At 42.9% G+C, this 20,021-nt stretch overlaps 1 protein-coding gene across 1 annotated transcript in view; it reads left to right on the forward strand.

Moving 5' to 3' along the window:
* Window positions 1-6,837: 6,837 nt before the first annotated feature.
* Window positions 6,838-20,021, forward strand: part of LOC131664138 (vascular endothelial growth factor A, long form-like) — a gene marked incomplete at its 5' end in the record, with an annotated part of 33,171 nt that continues 19,987 nt past the window's right edge. The window contains 2 exons of the mRNA XM_058935026.1: window positions 6,838-7,223; window positions 8,602-8,834. Of these exons, the coding sequence (XP_058791009.1) occupies window positions 6,838-7,223; window positions 8,602-8,834 (619 nt within the window). The remainder of the gene's footprint in view (window positions 7,224-8,601; window positions 8,835-20,021) is intronic.

Below are 20,021 nucleotides of genomic sequence, written 5' to 3' on the forward strand. Positions count from 1 at the left end.
TAATGTCAGATTTCCAGTAGGCGATCAACGAGCGGCTGCAACTGGGCCATCGATTCGAGGTCTCGACGCATCTTCTTTTTATTTCCGTCGAATTTCTAGGTCGCCACTGCGACACATCTTTCCAGGAATTATTATCTCGTCTTTAGACCGCGGGCATTTTCAGCCGTGAAGTCTCTGCCTTGATATCGCGCCAAAATGCAACTGACATTGTGCTAATTGACGGTTCCCGCATATAGAAAATAAATTTTTGCTCCCGTAAGACGAGGAGATTAAATCGCGAACGACTAAACAACTATGCTCGACTTGTATACTTTTTTATTGCAGTGGTTCTGTGTCAGCTCTCGTCTACGATCAATAAGTCTTATTACGTTGGCTGATTCAATGACATTATGCGCCTTAATAATCGCGCATTTCGGAGACAAGCGACGATGGCCTACACTCTTATCTTGATTCATTAATCGTAGAGTAATTAGAACGAGACCCGAAGAGAAAAGATCGCAGATGTGGAGCGACAACAGCGGAGATTAAGGATGACAGTCTCGATTATTGAATACGTGCCAAATCTAGTTTGTATATTTGTTTTAACAGAAGGAGGAATTCGTGACGCGCATTCCATCTGGTCAACACGGCGAATGTTTTGCAGAGTACAATTCGAAAACGTGTAACGAGCAGCAAGGAAAATTACAATGTTGCAATAGTTGTTGCTGCTTCTGACAACGAACGCAAACTAAAGGAGTTGGAATTGGCGTATATATCATTCCTTGTGTAAACAATTATACAAATCTGACAGTAAAGAGCTTCTGTGACTCATACTCGGTCTTATCGTCTTATCGCTTACAATCTGTAACACAATGTACCCGATTATGTCGTTCGTATATTACGCGTTTAGGATGAAAATAAAAATCCGGCGGAACATATGATATATAGGCAGGTAGACCGTAAATAAAATGTGGAGCAACGGCTGGGCGTCAATGCAAGGAACAATTTAATGAGCCTGCCAGCCAGTAATTGACACGTGCACGCTAGTGGAAATTCACGGGGAGTTCGGCGAGTGAGTAGCGACTGAGTTATTACAGCGCACCAAATTTGGCGACGATAATCTCGTAAAGCCGAGAACCCTTTCGGGCCTGGTCTCGCGTCTGTTGTCGTAGCCCTTTCGCGAGCGAGCCAGAGCGCACAACAATGTCCTAGACGTCGTAAATCATCGCGTTCGAATGTCGAATCGCGCGCGCGCGCACTCTAGGACTGCAGCAGCACTCTGCAGCAGCGGCGACGGTGGCAGCGCCCTTAAGCCTATGTATAGCCGTATAACGAAGCCTGCGAGCCGTCTGTCTCGCGAAACTGAAACGGCACCGACCCTTGAAATAGACTGGGACGTGCGAAAAGGTTAACAGCTTGCGGGAGCCACGCAGTGCACGAAAGCCACATGGCCCCCAAAAGGTCTTATGTGAGATCCTAAAATACATCGATCAAAAATGCCATGACCACCTTAACCTTAACCATCGCCGCCGTATGCTAACACACGGCAGACCGCAAGCTCAACACGCCTCCTCCTTTCCTTATCACTTTCGCGTTCACTGTCTGGCCGCGCGCACTGCAATCTCGTTCTGTACATGCTACTTTAACGCTTTGCCAACGAACGAAGCCTACTTCCGCTTACATTCATTTGTTTCGTCTTCTCTATTCTCCTATGCGCTGCACGTATCTTATTACTCGAGATATATACTGCCAATCGTTTCTGCTTGTCGAATCGAGGGTTCGCTCGACTACGGCACGCCATCTGCCAGGAAAACCAATCCTTTCTAATCAATATTTCCGATTTCCGCGCTCAACTTTCACGCGTAATCTCTCGATTAAAATATCTCCACAAATTATTCGAAAAACTTGCCCACGTCATCCACACACTACGTGATGATCTATACGTAAGTGCGATTTCATTTCTCAATAGTAGAACAATCTAAATATTTCACAGTCTCGCTCATTTTGATAATAATTATGGATAGCAATAATAAATTAAAAGTTATCAAGGTTTATTTGAAATTATTTGTTGCTCTCTTTGAACTAGAAGCTTAGCATGCGGTCATCGTTACCGTCTTCCGATACATCAAAGAAAGTTGATAAGCCATGATACACTGTGTACAGTGAGAATCCCCTTTCAAGTAACTGCGCTTCATATCTGCCTTACGGCCGCCGTCACCTTTTCGCGGAAAAGAACGCACTTGCGCTTTTCGAGGTGAACAGTTTGATTATTGCACGACTGCGCAAGCCTGCACTATCTTAACAGTTACCGTGTCATTTCTCAGGCTCTCTCGCGATGTACAAGCACCCAGCTTCGGCCTCCGAACGAAGAGGCATTCGATCGCCGAGAAGAGAAAAAAAACTTCGACGGAGGCAGACAGCCCGGTAGCTCGAAACTTTCTTTTGAGAACGACACGTTTTAATACTTTGCGTGTACGGGTTTCTCGCGCGGCATCGCCGCATCACGGAAAGCCGATATCTTTCAACTTCTTAGATACTTTTTTACGATGAAGATGTCGTGCGATTTGCAATTGCCGGCAACAGATTGATGCTTCTTTCCTTAACGACCTCATGAGCGTCAGTTCCTCTTTTACACTTGAGCTTTTTCGAGTCAGACCTTAATGCATGTATTGAGTGAAAGATGTCTCAATTGCTTTGACGAGAGATTAGCCTGAATGGATTTTGAAATCTCCATGTTTTCAAGAAAGCATTTGTATCCCTTTTCCTGCTCGACCTGTGGCTCGATAAGGTTTTGTTATTATCAAATGTAATTGTTGTTAACTTTGAGATCGCGCATGAGTCATAAATGATAGTACTTACGCATAAGATGCGTTCCAAGAAAATGAAATCATCGTGTTTCGATTAATTGTCTTCATTACCAGTACTTTCTATCCAAGATGTATTTAAATAATTTACTATTATACACATTTTTACGAGAAGCAAAAATTTAGTCGCATTATATTTAGTCGAATCACTTATGCGTATCAATGTGAAGCGATACATAGCCTTAAGGCGCACCGAAGTCCATTACACGGGAAAATTTACATGATTCAAGACAGGCGCAAACGAATGACCAATTTAAAGTGGGTGGGCAGTTACATTTCTTAATTACATCTGGCTGCGATCGCTTTAGCCTCGAGAAACTTCTCCGTAGCTTATTCTTTTACATTCACCATCGTCGATGCTTTGTCCCTCGTCGCCATTGGATATGAAGGAGATTAAATGTAAAATGAATTGTTGCTAGAAAGCGGCATTGATAGCTATGTGCTCGTGCACGATACTCTTGGCCGTGAGATATTTGACGTGAAATTAGAATTCGTGAACAAGATTATCTTTTTGGTTATTGATTATGTTATTGCGATTAAACACATAGCTGGCGTCCAAACAGAGATAAAGGAATATATGGCGCAGTTATGGGAATGAATTTTGCGTATGGCGAAAATGACGAAGTGTACAAAAAAGTTAATTACAGGCCCGCGTTGGAGTTCGAAATGAAGAACTTCTCACTTGGAGCGAAGGGTTGGCGTCGAGCCAAGAGGAGAAAAAAGGTGCCGAGGAAACACGGTTACACAAATTGATAGAGCGCTATGGCAAATCAGCGCGAGCAAGGACCACAAGCGCGCGCGCCAAATAAAAAATAAAAATTCCCTAACGCGAACCTTAACTATGTGGTCAGCCGCAACAGCAGCAGCAGCGGCAGCAGCCGTGAGCGCCATTAAGGACCGTATTCACTTTGGGTCCTCGCGAACTACCGCCCATTATTACAGAGCGGACCTGCAACCCGTCCACGTCTGGGACCACCCAAAAATATATATCTTATCCTCGCGGATTCGATTCGACGCCGCCGCCGCCGCCGCCGCCGCCGCTTGTTTTGCATCCTCCGAACGCCCCTACGTTACCATAAGACTCACCAATGCGATTGTGCACGCTCGCCAATTTATTTTAAAAGCTGCCGTCTCACTCTTTTATTCATTCGCGTTAAGAGTTTGCGCGGTAAGAAAAATATCAACAACTTATAAAAATTGCCATCCGAGTTGAGAGCTTCATTGCACGTTGCATGACCTGAAATCAACAAGGGCAGAGTGAAAAATTTTTCGACGATTAAAACAAGATGATAAATGAGTAAGTGCGTTTAAAAATTTAATAATAAAGTCGTCCGTGCGCAAACAGTCATCAATCTATAAAAGTCACCTGAAATAAATCAGCGCGTAAGCATGCCAAAAGAACCGTTTTAATACATACATTGAACGCAGCGTGTTCTTAAGATGTACATCGAAATTATTATAAGACAGTGCGTATTGACGTAGCCGAACGAAGCCAACGAAAATTACGATACGCATAATTTAAGTCCGAATAACTGTACCGTAAAACAATTGATGTACGTAAAAAAGAAACTTTCACTTTTCTCACGAAGGCACGGTGAAAACGTAATAATAATAATAATATGCAGAAGCCAAGATAAGCCACTGTTTTGACAATACTTTACGATCCGATTGTGTTTGACCAGTGATTGCCAACGTGGATTATATAGTTACTGAAGAATGAATAAACAGCGAAGATTCTCCTTATTGTACCAGGGAAAATTAGGCTCGATTCAATTTTCAGACTGTCAACTGCAATTAGTCACGTCGTGAATTCAAGTAGAAATTTATAAGCGGATCAAAAACCGTTTAATTACCTGGTAGCGCTATTTATTTATGTTGTTTCTGCGCTATCCGCCAGTAATCCAAAATTATTACAGCTATCGCGTGAATTATACATTTTTTTCAAGTAAATCAGCAATAAGCCGGACAAAGAAAACTAAAAGTTGCGCAAGGCGACGAGATGTGTTGAGATGTCAAAGAAAATAGCACACAACCAAACGAGCAATCAAATATAAGTAAATTACGTTCTCGCGTCTGCACCAACGTTTCACCTATTTATTGGCGCGATTTACCGCGATCGTCGCTCAATTAGCGTTTCGCTTCAATGTCACGCAATTTATTACTTCTACGCGCGAGTAATTGCCCGCATTATACGAACGCGCGCATCTGAGTTTTCGCGGCGGCGCCGTCAAGAGCCTTCAAACTTATTTACTTGAACGTACATAACCAAACGAATCGGCCCATTCTTCATATTTGCTTATTTGTTCTCACTCAACAGCTTTGCTTTGCTAGTAGCGTGTGAAAGCAATAGGTTCGATTGCCAATCCTGATACTGTAAGCAGAGACGACTTCGAGTTTTATACTCGCGCGAGCTCTCTGGTTTTTCACTTTAACGTGTGTTATTTTCATTCATTGCGTCGATAGACACATGGTCAATTAAATTGACGTAACAAGCTGTTGAACTTAAACCTTGGATTCATCGAGCAGTAAAAGTTTATTGCAGTTATTTATAAATAATTCAAAGAATTCCCAGTGCGCTCAAATCGACATTGTACGTGAGAATTATATCATGTAGGTAGATTAAGAGTGCGATCATCTCGACGAATTGCGGCACGGATTGCTATAGCTAAAAAAAAAGGAACGGATACGAGATAAGGTGTGTCAAAAAGATAGAGATTGAATGCGGGCTTATGCACTCCGATGCGAAGCTTCGACTTGGAAGCTTATGTTGCAGGAAACATATTTTTCAGCGAAAAATGAGCCGAGGTTATAGTCTATTCCTGAAAATACCCTATAGATCTTTATTATACCATGACCTTTCTTATGTAAGTTAAGTATATACTGACCCGGATGAGTATCGCCAATACCGCTTTAATATTGTTTCAATAGTGTCCATACCACCATAACAATTTTATTCCAAATAAGAAACTAACATTGTGTTATTTCAAATAGTTTATTGTGCTATTAGCGATCTTTCATTATCGTTTTCTCAGTAAGCCAAAGATAATCAAATCTATTGAGCAATACATTTCTAACCGAGTATAAAAACAAGGAAACGTTCTTTATGTACCGCGTTATTTCTTCATTCGAGTGCATTAAAAATTTGGGTCACGCCGTTTTGATTTTTTCAAATGTTTATGCACTTCGTAAACGAGGCGATTTATTCGATAGAAGCTTGAACTCAAAAGCGTATATTTACGAACGGTCTCCCATAAATCCTGAATTTTATGACGGCAGCTGCCTGTCGCCTCTATACGCTTCTGACGCGCATTCACATTAAAACTTCGCGTGTGTGTCCACGCGAGTCCGAGGGATGAATACTTTTGGGATAATGACATAAGGGAAAGGCACTTTGCTTCTCAAACTGTAGTTTCCTCCTTTTTTTTAATATCAGGAAAGCGCATTGAACGATGAGGTCTTCCTTCTTGGAAAGAATATATATATATATATATATATATATATATATATATATATATATAAAATTGTTGTACTTGAATCAGTTCTGACATATATTGTTCCAAGATTAACATGAAGACATACCGAATAACTTAAAGAACATGAATTTTTTATGTGCTGAATATAAGCAAAGCAGTTACTTCGAGATTTCCGAATCCTAGTTTGTTCTTTCAATTCGATTGATCGCAGCTATCTCAGAGGCTGTGTTGGTCCAATGCCTTATTTGAGATGCGTTTTTTATGAATATCTTCAAAGAATCCAATATCCGAGATATGAATTTACAAAGCCAGACTGCCTCTTCTTACCTCAAGATTTTCATTTAATAACGTACCCGAGCGGGACAAGGAAAATCTAGTATTATCATTAGAAAAGGACTTCTTGGTGCCGCAAGCGGATTTGCTGAAAACTATTGATTTCTTATTAAAAGAGTACCATATTTTTCAATGCCTAGTAACCCTGCGTTAATACGGCGTTATTACTTATCTTGAATTTTCCATAGATTGTCTGAGGATATTCCCACTGACGAAGCAAACTTGATGTTGCAGGATTACTTGGAGGACGAAAACGACGAAGAAGAAGGCAGCAGTGTCGAGCCGTCCACTACGAGTACAACGTCAGCAAGTCCTCCCACGACGCCGTCCACGATCACGACGACATCGACAACCACGACGACGACCACAACAACGACACCACGGTTCGTAAAGACGAATCGTTACGAGCACAAGGAGGTGGCGTCGACGGGCTCGCAGTACAATGGCTACCAAGAGAAGAACGAGTACCCGCCGATGTCGTCTCACAGCGCGCTCAAGTGGCAGCAGCTCGGGACGCGCGAGGCAGTGAAGGAGACACGCAACAGCTTGATGCACTACGGCAAGCTCAGCAGGTGTGAGTATGAAAACGGATTTTGTTCCCCACTTTCCCGCCGCCGTAACTGTGTGTTTGTAAAATTCACGCCGCGCCGCCGGCCTGTCCCTACACTTCGGCAGATCTTTACTGTATTACGAGTATGCATGCCGTTACGCTTCGTCGTCCGGATAGCCTTCGTGCGATCGAATCGACGGAGTTGAGAAAGACCGCGCGCTCGATATCACGATAGACGCTTGAGAAAGGAAATTAAAAGAAATAACTGTTATTACGCCTCGGCTTTTTAATTAATTTAAATTTCGTAATCGAAATGCAATGGTAGCGTAAGTATGGACACGAGAGTCCGGGATGAAGGTGAGAGACTGCACAAAGAGCCAATCCTTAGCAAAGTACTTAGCGCATATAATATGGTAGAAGAGAAAGAATGGGCAATCTGGGCCTTTATGACTCGCGCTCGGTGGTCCGATGAAGTTGTATCGCGCGCAATTAGTCGCGAGGCGTGCGCACGCCGCCTCTCGAATGCGCGATCGAGTCGTCCCTCCAAGTAAGCTCGCGAGTATTATGCGCGTCCATACCATTATCTGCGCGCGCATCCTCGTCCGATGCACCTATCAAAGGTCTCTCTTTGATGCATTAGCCGACACTAATCCAATTCACTTGGCAGTTGGAACAATCATCGTGAACGCTTCCAAGGGCTTAACACTACGCGAACCTTTCTTTTCTATTACTCACTTGCTAGTCTATTTTTGATCAGCGATGCGAGTCCATGTCAGAAATATCGACCACGAATTGGATGTAATTGCAAGCGTAAAACATGATTTTTTTTTCTTTTTCTTTTCAAGAAAGAGAGAGAAAAAAACAATTATGGGGATGTTTAAATAAAAACTTTTATGTTCTCGACAAATTTTACGCGCCATAAATCGTGCAAGCACGAGGGCTAACGGACAATTACCTTCATTTATATTGTCTTGCACTTCAATTATGATTTCCGCCGTATATTTTTCGTGTTTCGCTACCCACGTAGACGCACGGACAACGAAGGAGTCGCATCTTTTGAAGTTACTAAAATACTCTAGCATAATGATGATGGGTATAATTTTATTTATTGGTACATTTTTCAAAATTATACAAAACTCTTCCATTTTCGACTTCAAATGGAATTTTTTATTAGTATAAACGCGTTAAGAATAACTTTTATAGATGCACACCACAGTGTGACTTATCATTGCAATGATCGGCTTTAAACAAACAAACGGCAACATTGCTGCTCCTCACCTACTACTTCATCGTAATTTAAAAATGTGTACACAGCTTTCGAGTTGTTTGAATATTGGCGCTTTATACTTGCCAAAGTCGGCAAACATTATTAATAGATCCCGGTAAATGTTTTGATTTGCAGCGGCCGAAGCGTTTGCAGCACGTAGCCACATTCAGCGCGTTCAGACTGAGGGTAGCTGTCAGTGGCCTCGCATCAAGGTGATTCCTGTGAGGGAGATCTACCCGAACTCGACGCTCGTGTACAATCCCCATTGCGCAATGCTGCACAGATGCTCCGACGACACTGGCTGCTGCAGGTCCGAAGCGTACACCTGCGAAGCCAAGCGTGTTGAACGAGTGGAGCTTTATTTCTACGTGAGTTTAGCTATAGCACAACAATTATATCTTTAGGCTTACCAACCGAGTTCGCCCAATACTGCAACATCCAAGTCAAATATTTTATCATATAAACAAGTCAGTCAATTGTGCGATTCATATAGCTATTAAGCTGTCAGAGTTGAAAACCATTGCAATTATTAGAAATACGAAAGTAACAATCAAGTCGTGACTACTATCCTCTTATTTAGTATTGGGAGTTGCGGAAAATATTAAATAAGCTTACGCGTATTCAGATACGTAAGCGTAACAACTGGAAAATTATAGGGTTATCACAATTATTAAGAGAACTGCTCAAAGGCTTGCGTCATGTCGCTATTCAACGGATAAACATATGTTGATATGGTAATACGTGGCTTTCTAAATTAACTTTTTTCAACATTTATTTCTCTCGAAAAAAGACAATTTTTCTTGAAATTTAGAGTCAAGATCAAACTTTTTAATGAATTATTAATTTAATATAGAAAGCTCAATGTAACGATTGCCATATGACTCACTCAACTATGACAACTCATACACTTGCAGTGCTATTTATACCAAGTAGAATAATTACGAATTGTAAAACAAACTGTCATTCATAAAAATTAGAATGAAGCAACGACTGGAAAAGTAATGTCAGCAAAGTATCGCCGTCTGGACAGCTCACGTGAATATCTTGTTTTTGGAGCAGTTAACATAGCTTGATCTTTGGTCACGTTGATGTTCAGATGTGTGTGCACAGTGCAGTGTGCAGTAGGACAAGGACCTCCCAGAAATCCAGTTAGCTAGGCCGCAGACGAGTTGATCTCTCTCTCTCTCTCTCTATCTCAAGTGGCTCAAATCTCAGACGGAAGTCAAGTGCATTGATCGCCGAGGCATCGCACTTCCTAGAATGCTTTCTCGTTATTCTCTTTGAATCGCTGTTGCGAGTCTATCGTGCGGGCGAGGGGCTTCAATCGGAAACCGATAAAACTTCAATGGGACGCGCATACGCGAGCTATCGAGATTTGCGCTATGGATTGAGATAACTCTCGACTTTTAGTATCCACGATTTACCGACAACTTTACTGGATGTCGATTGAGCTTTTGGCATATTGCATGGGTGCGCACGTGTAACCTTCCGCTAACCGTCCGTTGAGAATCGATGTTATTCTCAGTTTATGCTATGATTATTCTTACAAGCTTATTCGCGATAGTAACAGCGCGCTTACAATTGACTAAATCAAATGAACCTATGGAAGTTGGCCGATACGAACATTAATATAGTAAATTACATGTCTATTGTATATTTAATGACACCATCAAATTGTGCTTTACACAGACGATTAGCGATTGAATATGACGAACTGTCTATCGATGTTAGTGCATCTTCTCAATATTTTTCATTCCTCTTGAAGGGATATTTCATCCAGATCCGCAAGAGGAAAAGCAGGCGCACGACAGTTAACGCGACGGTAGTCCCGCAAGGTCGCGGCGATTTATGACTACCCGTTATCACGGTGTGCGCTAATTACTCTTATGGGCGCCGTTTCGTTACTCGCTCAATTTAACTCTCTCGCTTCATCGAGATCCTACAAAAAACAGTTAGCAAAGAAACCCTACACCCTAATCGCTACAAGCCTGCAAAATTTTTGTTTTAATAAATCTACTTGCTATCATCTAAAAGTACCTCGGTTTTCTATTAACATAATAAGACGTTTCGACTTTTTCTAACAAATATAATAAATTTTCATACCTCGTACGTTAATTTATGTGTAACAACGACTCGTTGATTTTACGACTCTCGTGTATGTAATTCAATCAACAGGTAATTGTCCCAAATGCTGCTTCACGACCGACACAATTTCTTTTACTCTCCGATCGAGCTATCAAATTAATTGGAATATTGGCTGTAACGTACAAGTTCTACACTTACTTACACTTATATCACGCATATGTGCTTGAAATATTCGTATTAATCAGTCTTTCCAATGGGTGAACCATCTGAAGTATTGTCTCCATTTCGTATCCTTTATCCGAATGAAAGCAAAGTATTACGTACAAAAACGCCGTTGGTCTCCTCCAATTCTGACACTTATAATCCACACTAGCTCTCACATCACTCTCACATATAAATGGATCATTGTGATTTCAGCTAGTATGTATAAAATCAATGCATCCGTTCGCACGAAAATGCTCCTCCGAGACTCGAGGAAATTAAAAGAAAAATACCTTAAGACTCCAAATGGCCGAGATATTTTTTAAGACTTTCTAAAGTCCCCATTGTCAGTGCATATAGGGACTTGCAAGGAACACTCATTTCGCTATTATTAAAGTATGTTTATCACTCGGATAAATTCTTTAGCCCCATATTGCACTAAACGAGGGTATGTTAAATCTCGACAAACACACTCGGATGAATTTCATCTTGTTGTTTGAAGTATCATTAAAAGAAGTTAGTCAATCTCTTATGTGATCGCCGGTTCGACGTTTCTATATTTCAACGCTTATGCATGGTAAGATTCGAAATGCTGGGACGTGAATGCGTATATAAGAGTACCGGCATGTTTACATTGCACGCGAGAGCAATTTATTACGTGGCGCGCAGCGTGAATCTGATTGCGATAAAAGTATATCTCAGGAGAAATTCGACATTGTTAAAAAATACATTTTATACACGGTCTTTTCACGATACCAGTGGAGAAAGAATTGCTTTCAATTACATTGAAGATATTAGTAGACGGTACGTGGTGTGAAATGTGGACTACCGTTGAAGAGAAGTATTAACATTAATCGAAAGCGTTTAAAGAATATTTATAACGGGATCTAAATGAATCGGGTACGTTCTATGAACTCGATAATACAGATCAATGTACACATAAGAGAGAAAATCATTTGAAAACTTTCGACAATGACTACGACCTTTTCATTCTTTATTCACTCATGAGAAATCTGTATCGTTAATATGAACGCAAGTACGAAGTATCGAAGAGGTAATTAACTTTTGGTTGGATGTTTTCCACTTTCAACCTCGCCAAACTGCGATATTCTGTTATAAATATTGATAAGATACTTTCGGTTCTAACGAAAATTGAATTTGATAAAGAAATTTTCGAACGATCACGTATACGTGACTTGTAAGTTTCACGGCACGCGTACAAACAGAAACTACTGCTTTCGAATAGCTCTCAGTTTAACGCATCCAAAGTCTCTTTCTCTCTGAAGATGGAGAATCTTATTCGATTACAGCTGGAAACTCGATCTCCGAATTTACAGTTGTCGTTGGCTGGTGCAAATAGAAAATCAACGTCTTGGCGAACAATCAAGAAGCCCGTCGGTTTATATGGGCGCAGCGCTAAGCTGCGAAGCCGCGTCTCTGGAGCTTACAATGAAGCGGCTGTCATTGTGCGCGCAAGCTGCTCGTATAAATACTCGCGAGGGTCCACTTCCGCGATACGAAAATATACTGATTTACGGGGCCTACTGCTGTACGTCTGGGCTAGAGACGATGACTTTCGCCGACTAGACCTGAACTGGGTTAGTAATATCGCCGCCTCGGGGGCTGAGAGAGAGAGAGAGAGAGAGAGAGAGAGAGAGAGAGAGAGAGAGAGAGAAGGAGCGCGATACGGAACGCAGCGACATTTCACACGCAGACAAAAAATGCATCGACTGATCGATCAAGCTCAGCGAGAGGATTAAATGCAAGCTATTTCCGACTGGTGCGCGCTCGCCGTAGGATTATGACATTTTATTGCTCGTAGCTTGCCGCATTGTAGCTCTCTCCGTGACGATGGCTATGTACAATACGTTACTGCCTACCTGTGACGATTGCTTTGCGTCGATCAATCGTGCTCGTAAAGTCTCATAGATTTTTCCTTTCGAAGAGTGGACTGACCGATAAAGCATACGCTTACGAGACTATTAGTGACCGGTGGAGAAAAAAAAAACTAGTTCCCAAAAACTTTGACGTCGCTCAACGGCATGTTTGCTGCCAAGCGAGGAGACGTTCGACTTGATGGACCTAAGAGCCTGGTGTCGATAAGGCAAGTGTGTCACAGCCGCGTTCTTTTGTTTCTTGCCTACGCTCTGCTGCTGCAGCGTGACACTCTCGTCGTTCTATCCTCGGACAAATATATCCTCGCGCCATTAGTTATCGCAAAAGCACTTTCAAAGTGGCGCTCCAATTGAAACGCCACTACGTGGCTTCGGTCGCGCATAAGTGCTCGTTAAAAGAGGAGAAAAAAAGCATCGTGCTCTGCACCTACTCTATAGAATATAGTTGGGAAAAATAAAAAACACTTTTTTACAACGCACGTTTGTTTGACTTTTACGTCGTAGCTCCCTGCCACATAACTACGGGACAAGAGTGCTTTGCGCCAGACAAACTTCTTTCGTATTTCGAGTCCAGAACTTGTTTTTGTTGTCAATTTGACGAGTAAAAATGTGTAAGCTAACGTTTGTATCTGAAATTTCCGCGTGCCGTTCAATGACGGCGAGAAGATTAACGGTAAAATTCTTGTTGCGACGACGTTAATTGAATTTCGAGCAGAGCTAAGTAGCATAATTGACGATGGCTAGCCTAATCTACGACAGTGAGCGAGTAAATTCTCAAGAGGTAACTAGATCGCGTATATTTCCAGACCTATTGCTCGACAGCAATTGCATTGTAGGCTCGTCCCTTCTAAATATAAGAAAAATAAAAAACAGTAAACTCGCAATCGACATTCACACGTGCATTTGTATATTTAAAGTAAAATATAAAGGTTTATGTCATTTATTTGGAATTAAATGTTATTGTCAAAGTCAAGGAAGCGCGTAAGTAACGACTGGAAATACCTGGTAATAAAGGTATTGTCGAACGTAGATCGTACGGAAAAGTAATATGGCAGTAGTCTCGTAAACGCTCTAAAAATGCACGCGCGATTTGACAGCCCAGGACTGGCAGCTGACGGCGCAATAAAATTTCCTCACGGGCGTTGGAACAAGTCGCTTAGTTTCTGTCCCTCTCGCGCCTTTGTTTTTGCCCCTCATATAATTGTGCACGCAGCCGCCGCAGAGAATCTCTCTTTCGCTCTCTCGAGCGTCTATAAGCGTCGTTGTCGTACGGCTCCGCAACCAGTTTCGCAGCTTTTCCTGATGTTATTTTCGGTGGCCGCTCCGACGGAAAATACCCGTCGGAATTTTGATATGTGTGCGCGCAGTGATGTCTTATTCTGCTCGCCGAGAGCTCATTAGCTCTCCTCAGCTGTAGTCAGTTAGTCAGTTTATCCTCCACAACGTGTCGGCGAGCTAATCGCTTTTGATATTCAGTCCTTTCTCCAATATTTTGATTAAAAACCAAATTGTTTAGCGCCAATCAGAAACGGGTAAAGCTGGTTCCGTTTCCATTAAAGTAATAAAAAATTGCATATTTATTGCGTGTAAAGACACGAATCAGCTGCGATCATCGTAAAAAAGACGATTACGTACACTGCGTGAAGCGAAGTATTGCGTATTATGTGGCTTATCAAGGATTTTACCTCGTAATTAACAGCTTAAACATTTGCATCGCGATGAACGATCAGAACCACTTTAAAACACGACCAAACAGAAAGTCATTGTAACGAAAAGAGGATGAAAACCTTGAAGTTAATCGGCTAGTTTTGTCTTTGTCGAGCTAAAAGTGTTTACGGGTAACATTGTTTGAAGCGATGAAAAAATGACTTATTGCCTACATGTTAGCCATAGAAAAGATGCTTGTTTTGGTGGGCAAACACAGTTTTCGTAACAGCATTTTCCATAAACTTTCCGTTTGGTTCCATAAACCATCAGCGCTCGCGAAGGGAAGGCAGTTTAATGACCTCGAAATAACATATGCTTCTTGGCGGACGCACCGTGAATCAAAGCACACACTGTGCTGCTGCTGCTGCTGCTGCTGCGCTTGGCGAATATAGTTTACTTTGCGAGCTTCTTGTCGGAAACAGGTGTAATCGTGAAAAACGAGGCTCCAACGTTGCGCTCGCTTCCCTCGTCTGTGTCATTAAAGTTGTGTACGCGCTGACATAACGACAATCCTGTTCTTCACACACATTTGGGTTTGCAAGACGGCGGCTTTACGTTTAATGCAGGAAGAAAACAGGAGAGAGATTCGGCATTCGTATTTAGAAAACCAATTATACAAGCGTCTAATCCATTAAAACTGATCGCCATCAATAATATTAGACACGTCTGCTGAAGTGAAATATCTTAGATAAGAACATAAAACTCATCGTGCACTTTGAAAAAAGGAATGTGATTAACGTGCACTTGTAGCTCGATAAATTACAACGCGCAATGATTTATAAACTAATCGTACGTTACGTAAGTTATGTGCTTGCTTTGCCATCAAACTTGCAGTTTGCTGAATATTCCTGCAGTCAAAATATTTTATTTATTTCTTTTCTATTTCGTGACTGGGAACAATCTATTTTAATAGAACAATATTTCGAATATACAGCGGCTTTACCTAGTGACACAGTTTTCTTTGAAAATTCTTAATAAATTGTTATACTGTGACGTTAAAACATTTGTAAAGTAATTTCGTCATTGTTAGTTGTAAATCACAAGATCATTGTTCGAAAGGCGTAAAACAAACGTCTGTGAATAAATAATCAGACGGTGCTTGTACATAGGATTTTACGCAATCTTCTAAACTCTTCCACCTACCCATCTGAGTCATTAATCATTGAATGGCTTTTGAGGTGCAAATGATTGCCGTCTATTATGTTCGCACAGAGACACAATCAGCGTTTTAACGTCGCATAATGCCAGAGATATTAAGAGAATTGTGCTATTGCATTAGGGATGCACCATCTGACGATGACATCATAGATAATGCCCGATGATCACTTATTTTTCCGTTTGGAGATACTCGTATAGTTGGTGTGAGTAGCGTTCGGATTGTCTCGGCAGCACGCAATGTTGACAAATGCGTGGGCGACGATGACCTTAATGACTGTGGAAGAAATCGTTTGAGGAAAGCTTCGCTGTCCAAACACTGCTACAATGCAATTTGTCGACGAACAGATTCTAGCTTACGGGTTTCTGTTTCAACGCCCAATCAATTGTTCCAGGAGAATTAACGAGACGCCATTCACATTCACCAGCAAAGCATGTCGGCGTAACGATGCGAATTCAACGAAAAGTCGAGAATTCGTGAAAAAAATTCATTGACATTGCAAAATCAAAATGTCTCGGCGGGTATGCGCGACTCATGTGCGTGATGAATGAAGCTAGCATGTAAAAAACGCTCATTACCTATACAGCGAATAGATTAATAGCCTTGTTTTTATTACAATCCCACAGAGTGGGGGGGGGGGGGATCAATCACGCACACGAGCGAGTTGGGTATAGAATTTTTCTTGAGCACAGACCAAGTGGTCTTTCTCGAGGACGAGTTGTACACGCGAAGTCAATCAATGAAGAATCCCGATTAGAAAGCACGCCACTTAAGGATTAATTGACAATAATTACCGTGTTAGCGACAACGCGTGCGCGCGCGAGCCGCAATCTCGAATCGCGAACTTTAATTAAGATCGAGGTTAGTCATGTATGCCACGCGACGGATGAAACTGTAGCGAAAGCTTTATGAATTTTCAAGCCTTTGCTTTTTACGCAATAATATCTCTTCTTGCCACAGGCTAGACCGTGCTAAAGAGATTTATAATAGCGATCGGAAAGCGGAAGGTCGAGCGTTATCCATTTTACGGTAGGCAATAAAAGCGCAACCTTGAAATGGTAAATCACGATGGGCTTGTCTTGGGATAGAATTTCAAAGGGGTTCTCAAAGCTATGAAAACAATTTGTATAAAGATGTTTGCGATAAAAGTGGTGTGCTTATTCATTTGTCTTCCTTTGGTTTTTGAGAGCTAAAAGCTCCGAGTAATGGATGAAATCCATAAGGACTAATAATAAATTTCCGAGCGTACGAACATCAAAGTTGGAATGAGAAGCAGCTCTTTCGATACATTTTGCTAGCCACATTGATGAGTCAGTTGTTCCGACAGGTCGAACCATCGAAGACGCCGATCAACGAAGGAAAAAAATCAGAGAAGAGTCTCGTCATCGGCAAGCGATTTCTAATAATAACGATAGGCCGGCAGCTAGGTGGCCGCGAATGCGCGTGTACGCGTATGCCCCGTTATTTGCATAAGTCGCGTGCGTTTATTATCCGCGGCTCCCATAAAACATTTTCTCGAAGCGCAGCGCTGCGCAAATGGAAGAAGAAGACGCGTGTGTTTTGGACGATTGCCAGCCACGCCTGCGGTAATTGATCTTGGCTGCGATTGCCCCGCGATTAGAGTTGACTCTCCGCGGCACAAGCGGCAACTCTACACTCCAGCTAAACGAATTACGTACGACGACCTATCCCTGAAATGTACCTGAAGCGTGCGCGCTTGCTCGGTTGGGCTCTCGATCAAATTCTTTTCCCCCCTCAGCGACGGGATGACTTGCTCGTTACGCAAGCCTGGCGAGAATCATCGACTGTTCTTTAACTTTTCACTCGGCAATGCGATTCAACAACGGAATTGGCACTCGGCATCTTTATTGCCCGATAGCACTCGTCCATAAAGATACGCAAGGCGCAAGTTGCACTTTCGCGAAAGATCTGGTAGGTATATAATAGTCATAAAACACGGTGTATCGCATCTCGCGAGTCGCGCGCGATCTCGCTCTTGCTCGGGTTGTAAGACACGCTTGTAAATAGCGGCTTGCGCACGATAATAGTCTTTGTGGAGCGACGCGCGCGCGCTCGGCCATTCGACTTCAATCTGCATACAATGCGCACTTTTGCGCAACAGCGCACCTCTCGCAGCTTGCAAGCTCTCCTCGCCGCTCATCGGCCGCTCGGCGACGTTCTCCTTGGCATTCTCCGCCGCGGCGCCCGTGGCTACGTCAATTTCGAGGCGTTTCACGACAACGAAATAAATAAACAAACAAAAAAATACAATGACCGTTGACAACGGCGATGACGATGATCGATCGTTCGCTCTCGTGCAGCGCGCGTTGGCGGGACGGGAGCACCGTTCGCGCCTAAATCAACCGTACTTTCACTTCTGGACCGTTTTCGGGGCCCGAGGCCGGTATAATCCGGCTACTTCTTTGTCGTACCGAGCATTTTCGGATGCGCCGCGGACTTTCACCCGTCGCGAACGCGCGTCTCTCTCGCCAATATTCGCCCACTTGGAAATGGCTAATTTACGGGCTAGATCGCGCTCGTAAATTGGATAAGCAAATCAGCATTATATACGCTTATCCCCGGAAACTCGCGCGCTCGCGAGCTCGAGGCTAGCCCTTCGGCTGTGCGTATATTGCGGCTTGAATTATTATCGTCTGGTGCCTTGCTAGTTTTCTGATAAATCTATCAAATGTACCGGCGTCTCGGCGATAATAATTATTTACTAGCTGCATCGTCTCTTGCATTGGACATTCAGGGCTCAGCTCGGAAAGCTACTCCATCTTGGGTGCAATGAACACAAAGTCCGCGCAGTGTGTGTCTGCTCTTCGCGAGGGGTGGCGTAGTTCATTTTCGCGCGACTCGTCGAAGGATCAATGTTGGTGCATGTTCGGGCGTCGATGTGTTCGGCGTGAATTCTCGTTCGCAATAGTGCGGACGTTCGACTTGACCGGCGAGAGAGAGAGAGAGAGAGAAAGAGAGAGAGAGAGAGAGAGAGAGGGGGGGAGAGAGAACGAAACGAGCACAAAAGCGCAGCATAAAAAAGCTACGCGAGCGAAATTACACAAAGGCGTTTCTGTAGGCAGCCCGCGCGCACAGGAAGTGCTAAGTGAGCGCGAAGAAATCGGCGAGCTCGCGCCGCGCGTCTTCTTCTGCCGGTATCGCAAGCATGCCAGGAGGGCATAATACTCAAGGGATCATTACCTCTTGGGCCATTCTCGCATCGTACATCATTGAGATCGGAGTGTCGGTTCTTGCCCCGAACTCAATAAGACGTCGGCAGTCCCCACTGCTACGCTCCTATTGTACCTTTTCTCGTAACTGTGAGCACTGATTTATGAGACATTAGCGCGCGTGCGGCGCAGTTTTCGATGCCGTCGGGACGCGACGGCGAAAACGAAAAGGAGGATTGTACGAGCCGAGTGCTCTTACGTAAACGAGTTTCCCATTTGGTGCGGGATATGGAGCACGAGCCGGACTACAGGAGGAAGCTCTCTCGCGGCACTCGGCGTTTAACGATGTCGCGAAACGTGGCCTGCTTGTAGAGGGCCCGCATGCCGTCGCCGCCGCACACTCGAATGCACAATGCATCTCTGGCGCTCGCGCACCCACGCGAATTACAAATCCGCGGACAGAGCGCAAGCGATGCCCCGTGCCTTTGCAATCCATGCGCAACGGCTATCATTTGCGCGCATAAAAGCTTTGCTCTCGTCCCGTTTCTCCTCTTTTCTCTCGTTGCGCCTCCTCGGTTCATCTTCTTTCCTGAAAAATGCGAATTATTGGATTTGAAAAACTGCGTCGAGCAAAGCATACGTCAATGACATCTCGGCTATGTCCGTATATATTATGAAAATTGAGCCAACATTTTAGAGATTCTTACTGTTGAAGTAGTTCTTTTTGAAGTCAACCGAATTCCAAGTCTATATTTGCTGATAATTTAATGAAAATTTTATAATTGTTGATTAATTATTGGCCTGAGACGGACGGTACTCGCCGACAACCCGTCTGGAAAAGTTTTCTCGCAGGTTGTTTTTCCCGATAAACATCGAACTGCCTCGTTCTAACAAGTAGTCATACGTATGTTTGCTTCTACGGTTGTGACGAGAGCCTATATTAAATGAATCAAGTCAGCCCCCGGTTACAGGTTATAGAACACTGGAATCTGAACCGCGAATGTCAACGAAAAGTCAGACGTATTCACAAGCCTTCCGTACATAGTTTTATTAGGCCGACACTTATCCGCGAGCTATTTTCTATAACATTTTTTAATATTGACGTATACTTTGCAAATATAAAATGTTGGAAATTCGTAAACTGAGCGAGCGTTTTAATATGTGTGTATTTGTGTGTGTTTGTGTTCTATTCAATTATTGTTCTATTGTCGAGCAGTGCTATAGTCCCTTATCAAATATTTCAGTGGTATCAAATATATAAGGAGTACGCATCGGAAACTCCGTTGAAGGCTAAGTTAAATCAACGAAATCATAAACGGTTAATATAGTACACAGATAAGT

The sequence above is a fragment of the Phymastichus coffea genome, unplaced genomic scaffold, assembly GCF_024137745.1.
Source record: "Phymastichus coffea isolate CEN01 unplaced genomic scaffold, Cenicafe_Pcof_1.1 PCOF00040, whole genome shotgun sequence".
In the NCBI taxonomy this organism is placed as follows: domain Eukaryota; kingdom Metazoa; phylum Arthropoda; class Insecta; order Hymenoptera; family Eulophidae; genus Phymastichus; species Phymastichus coffea.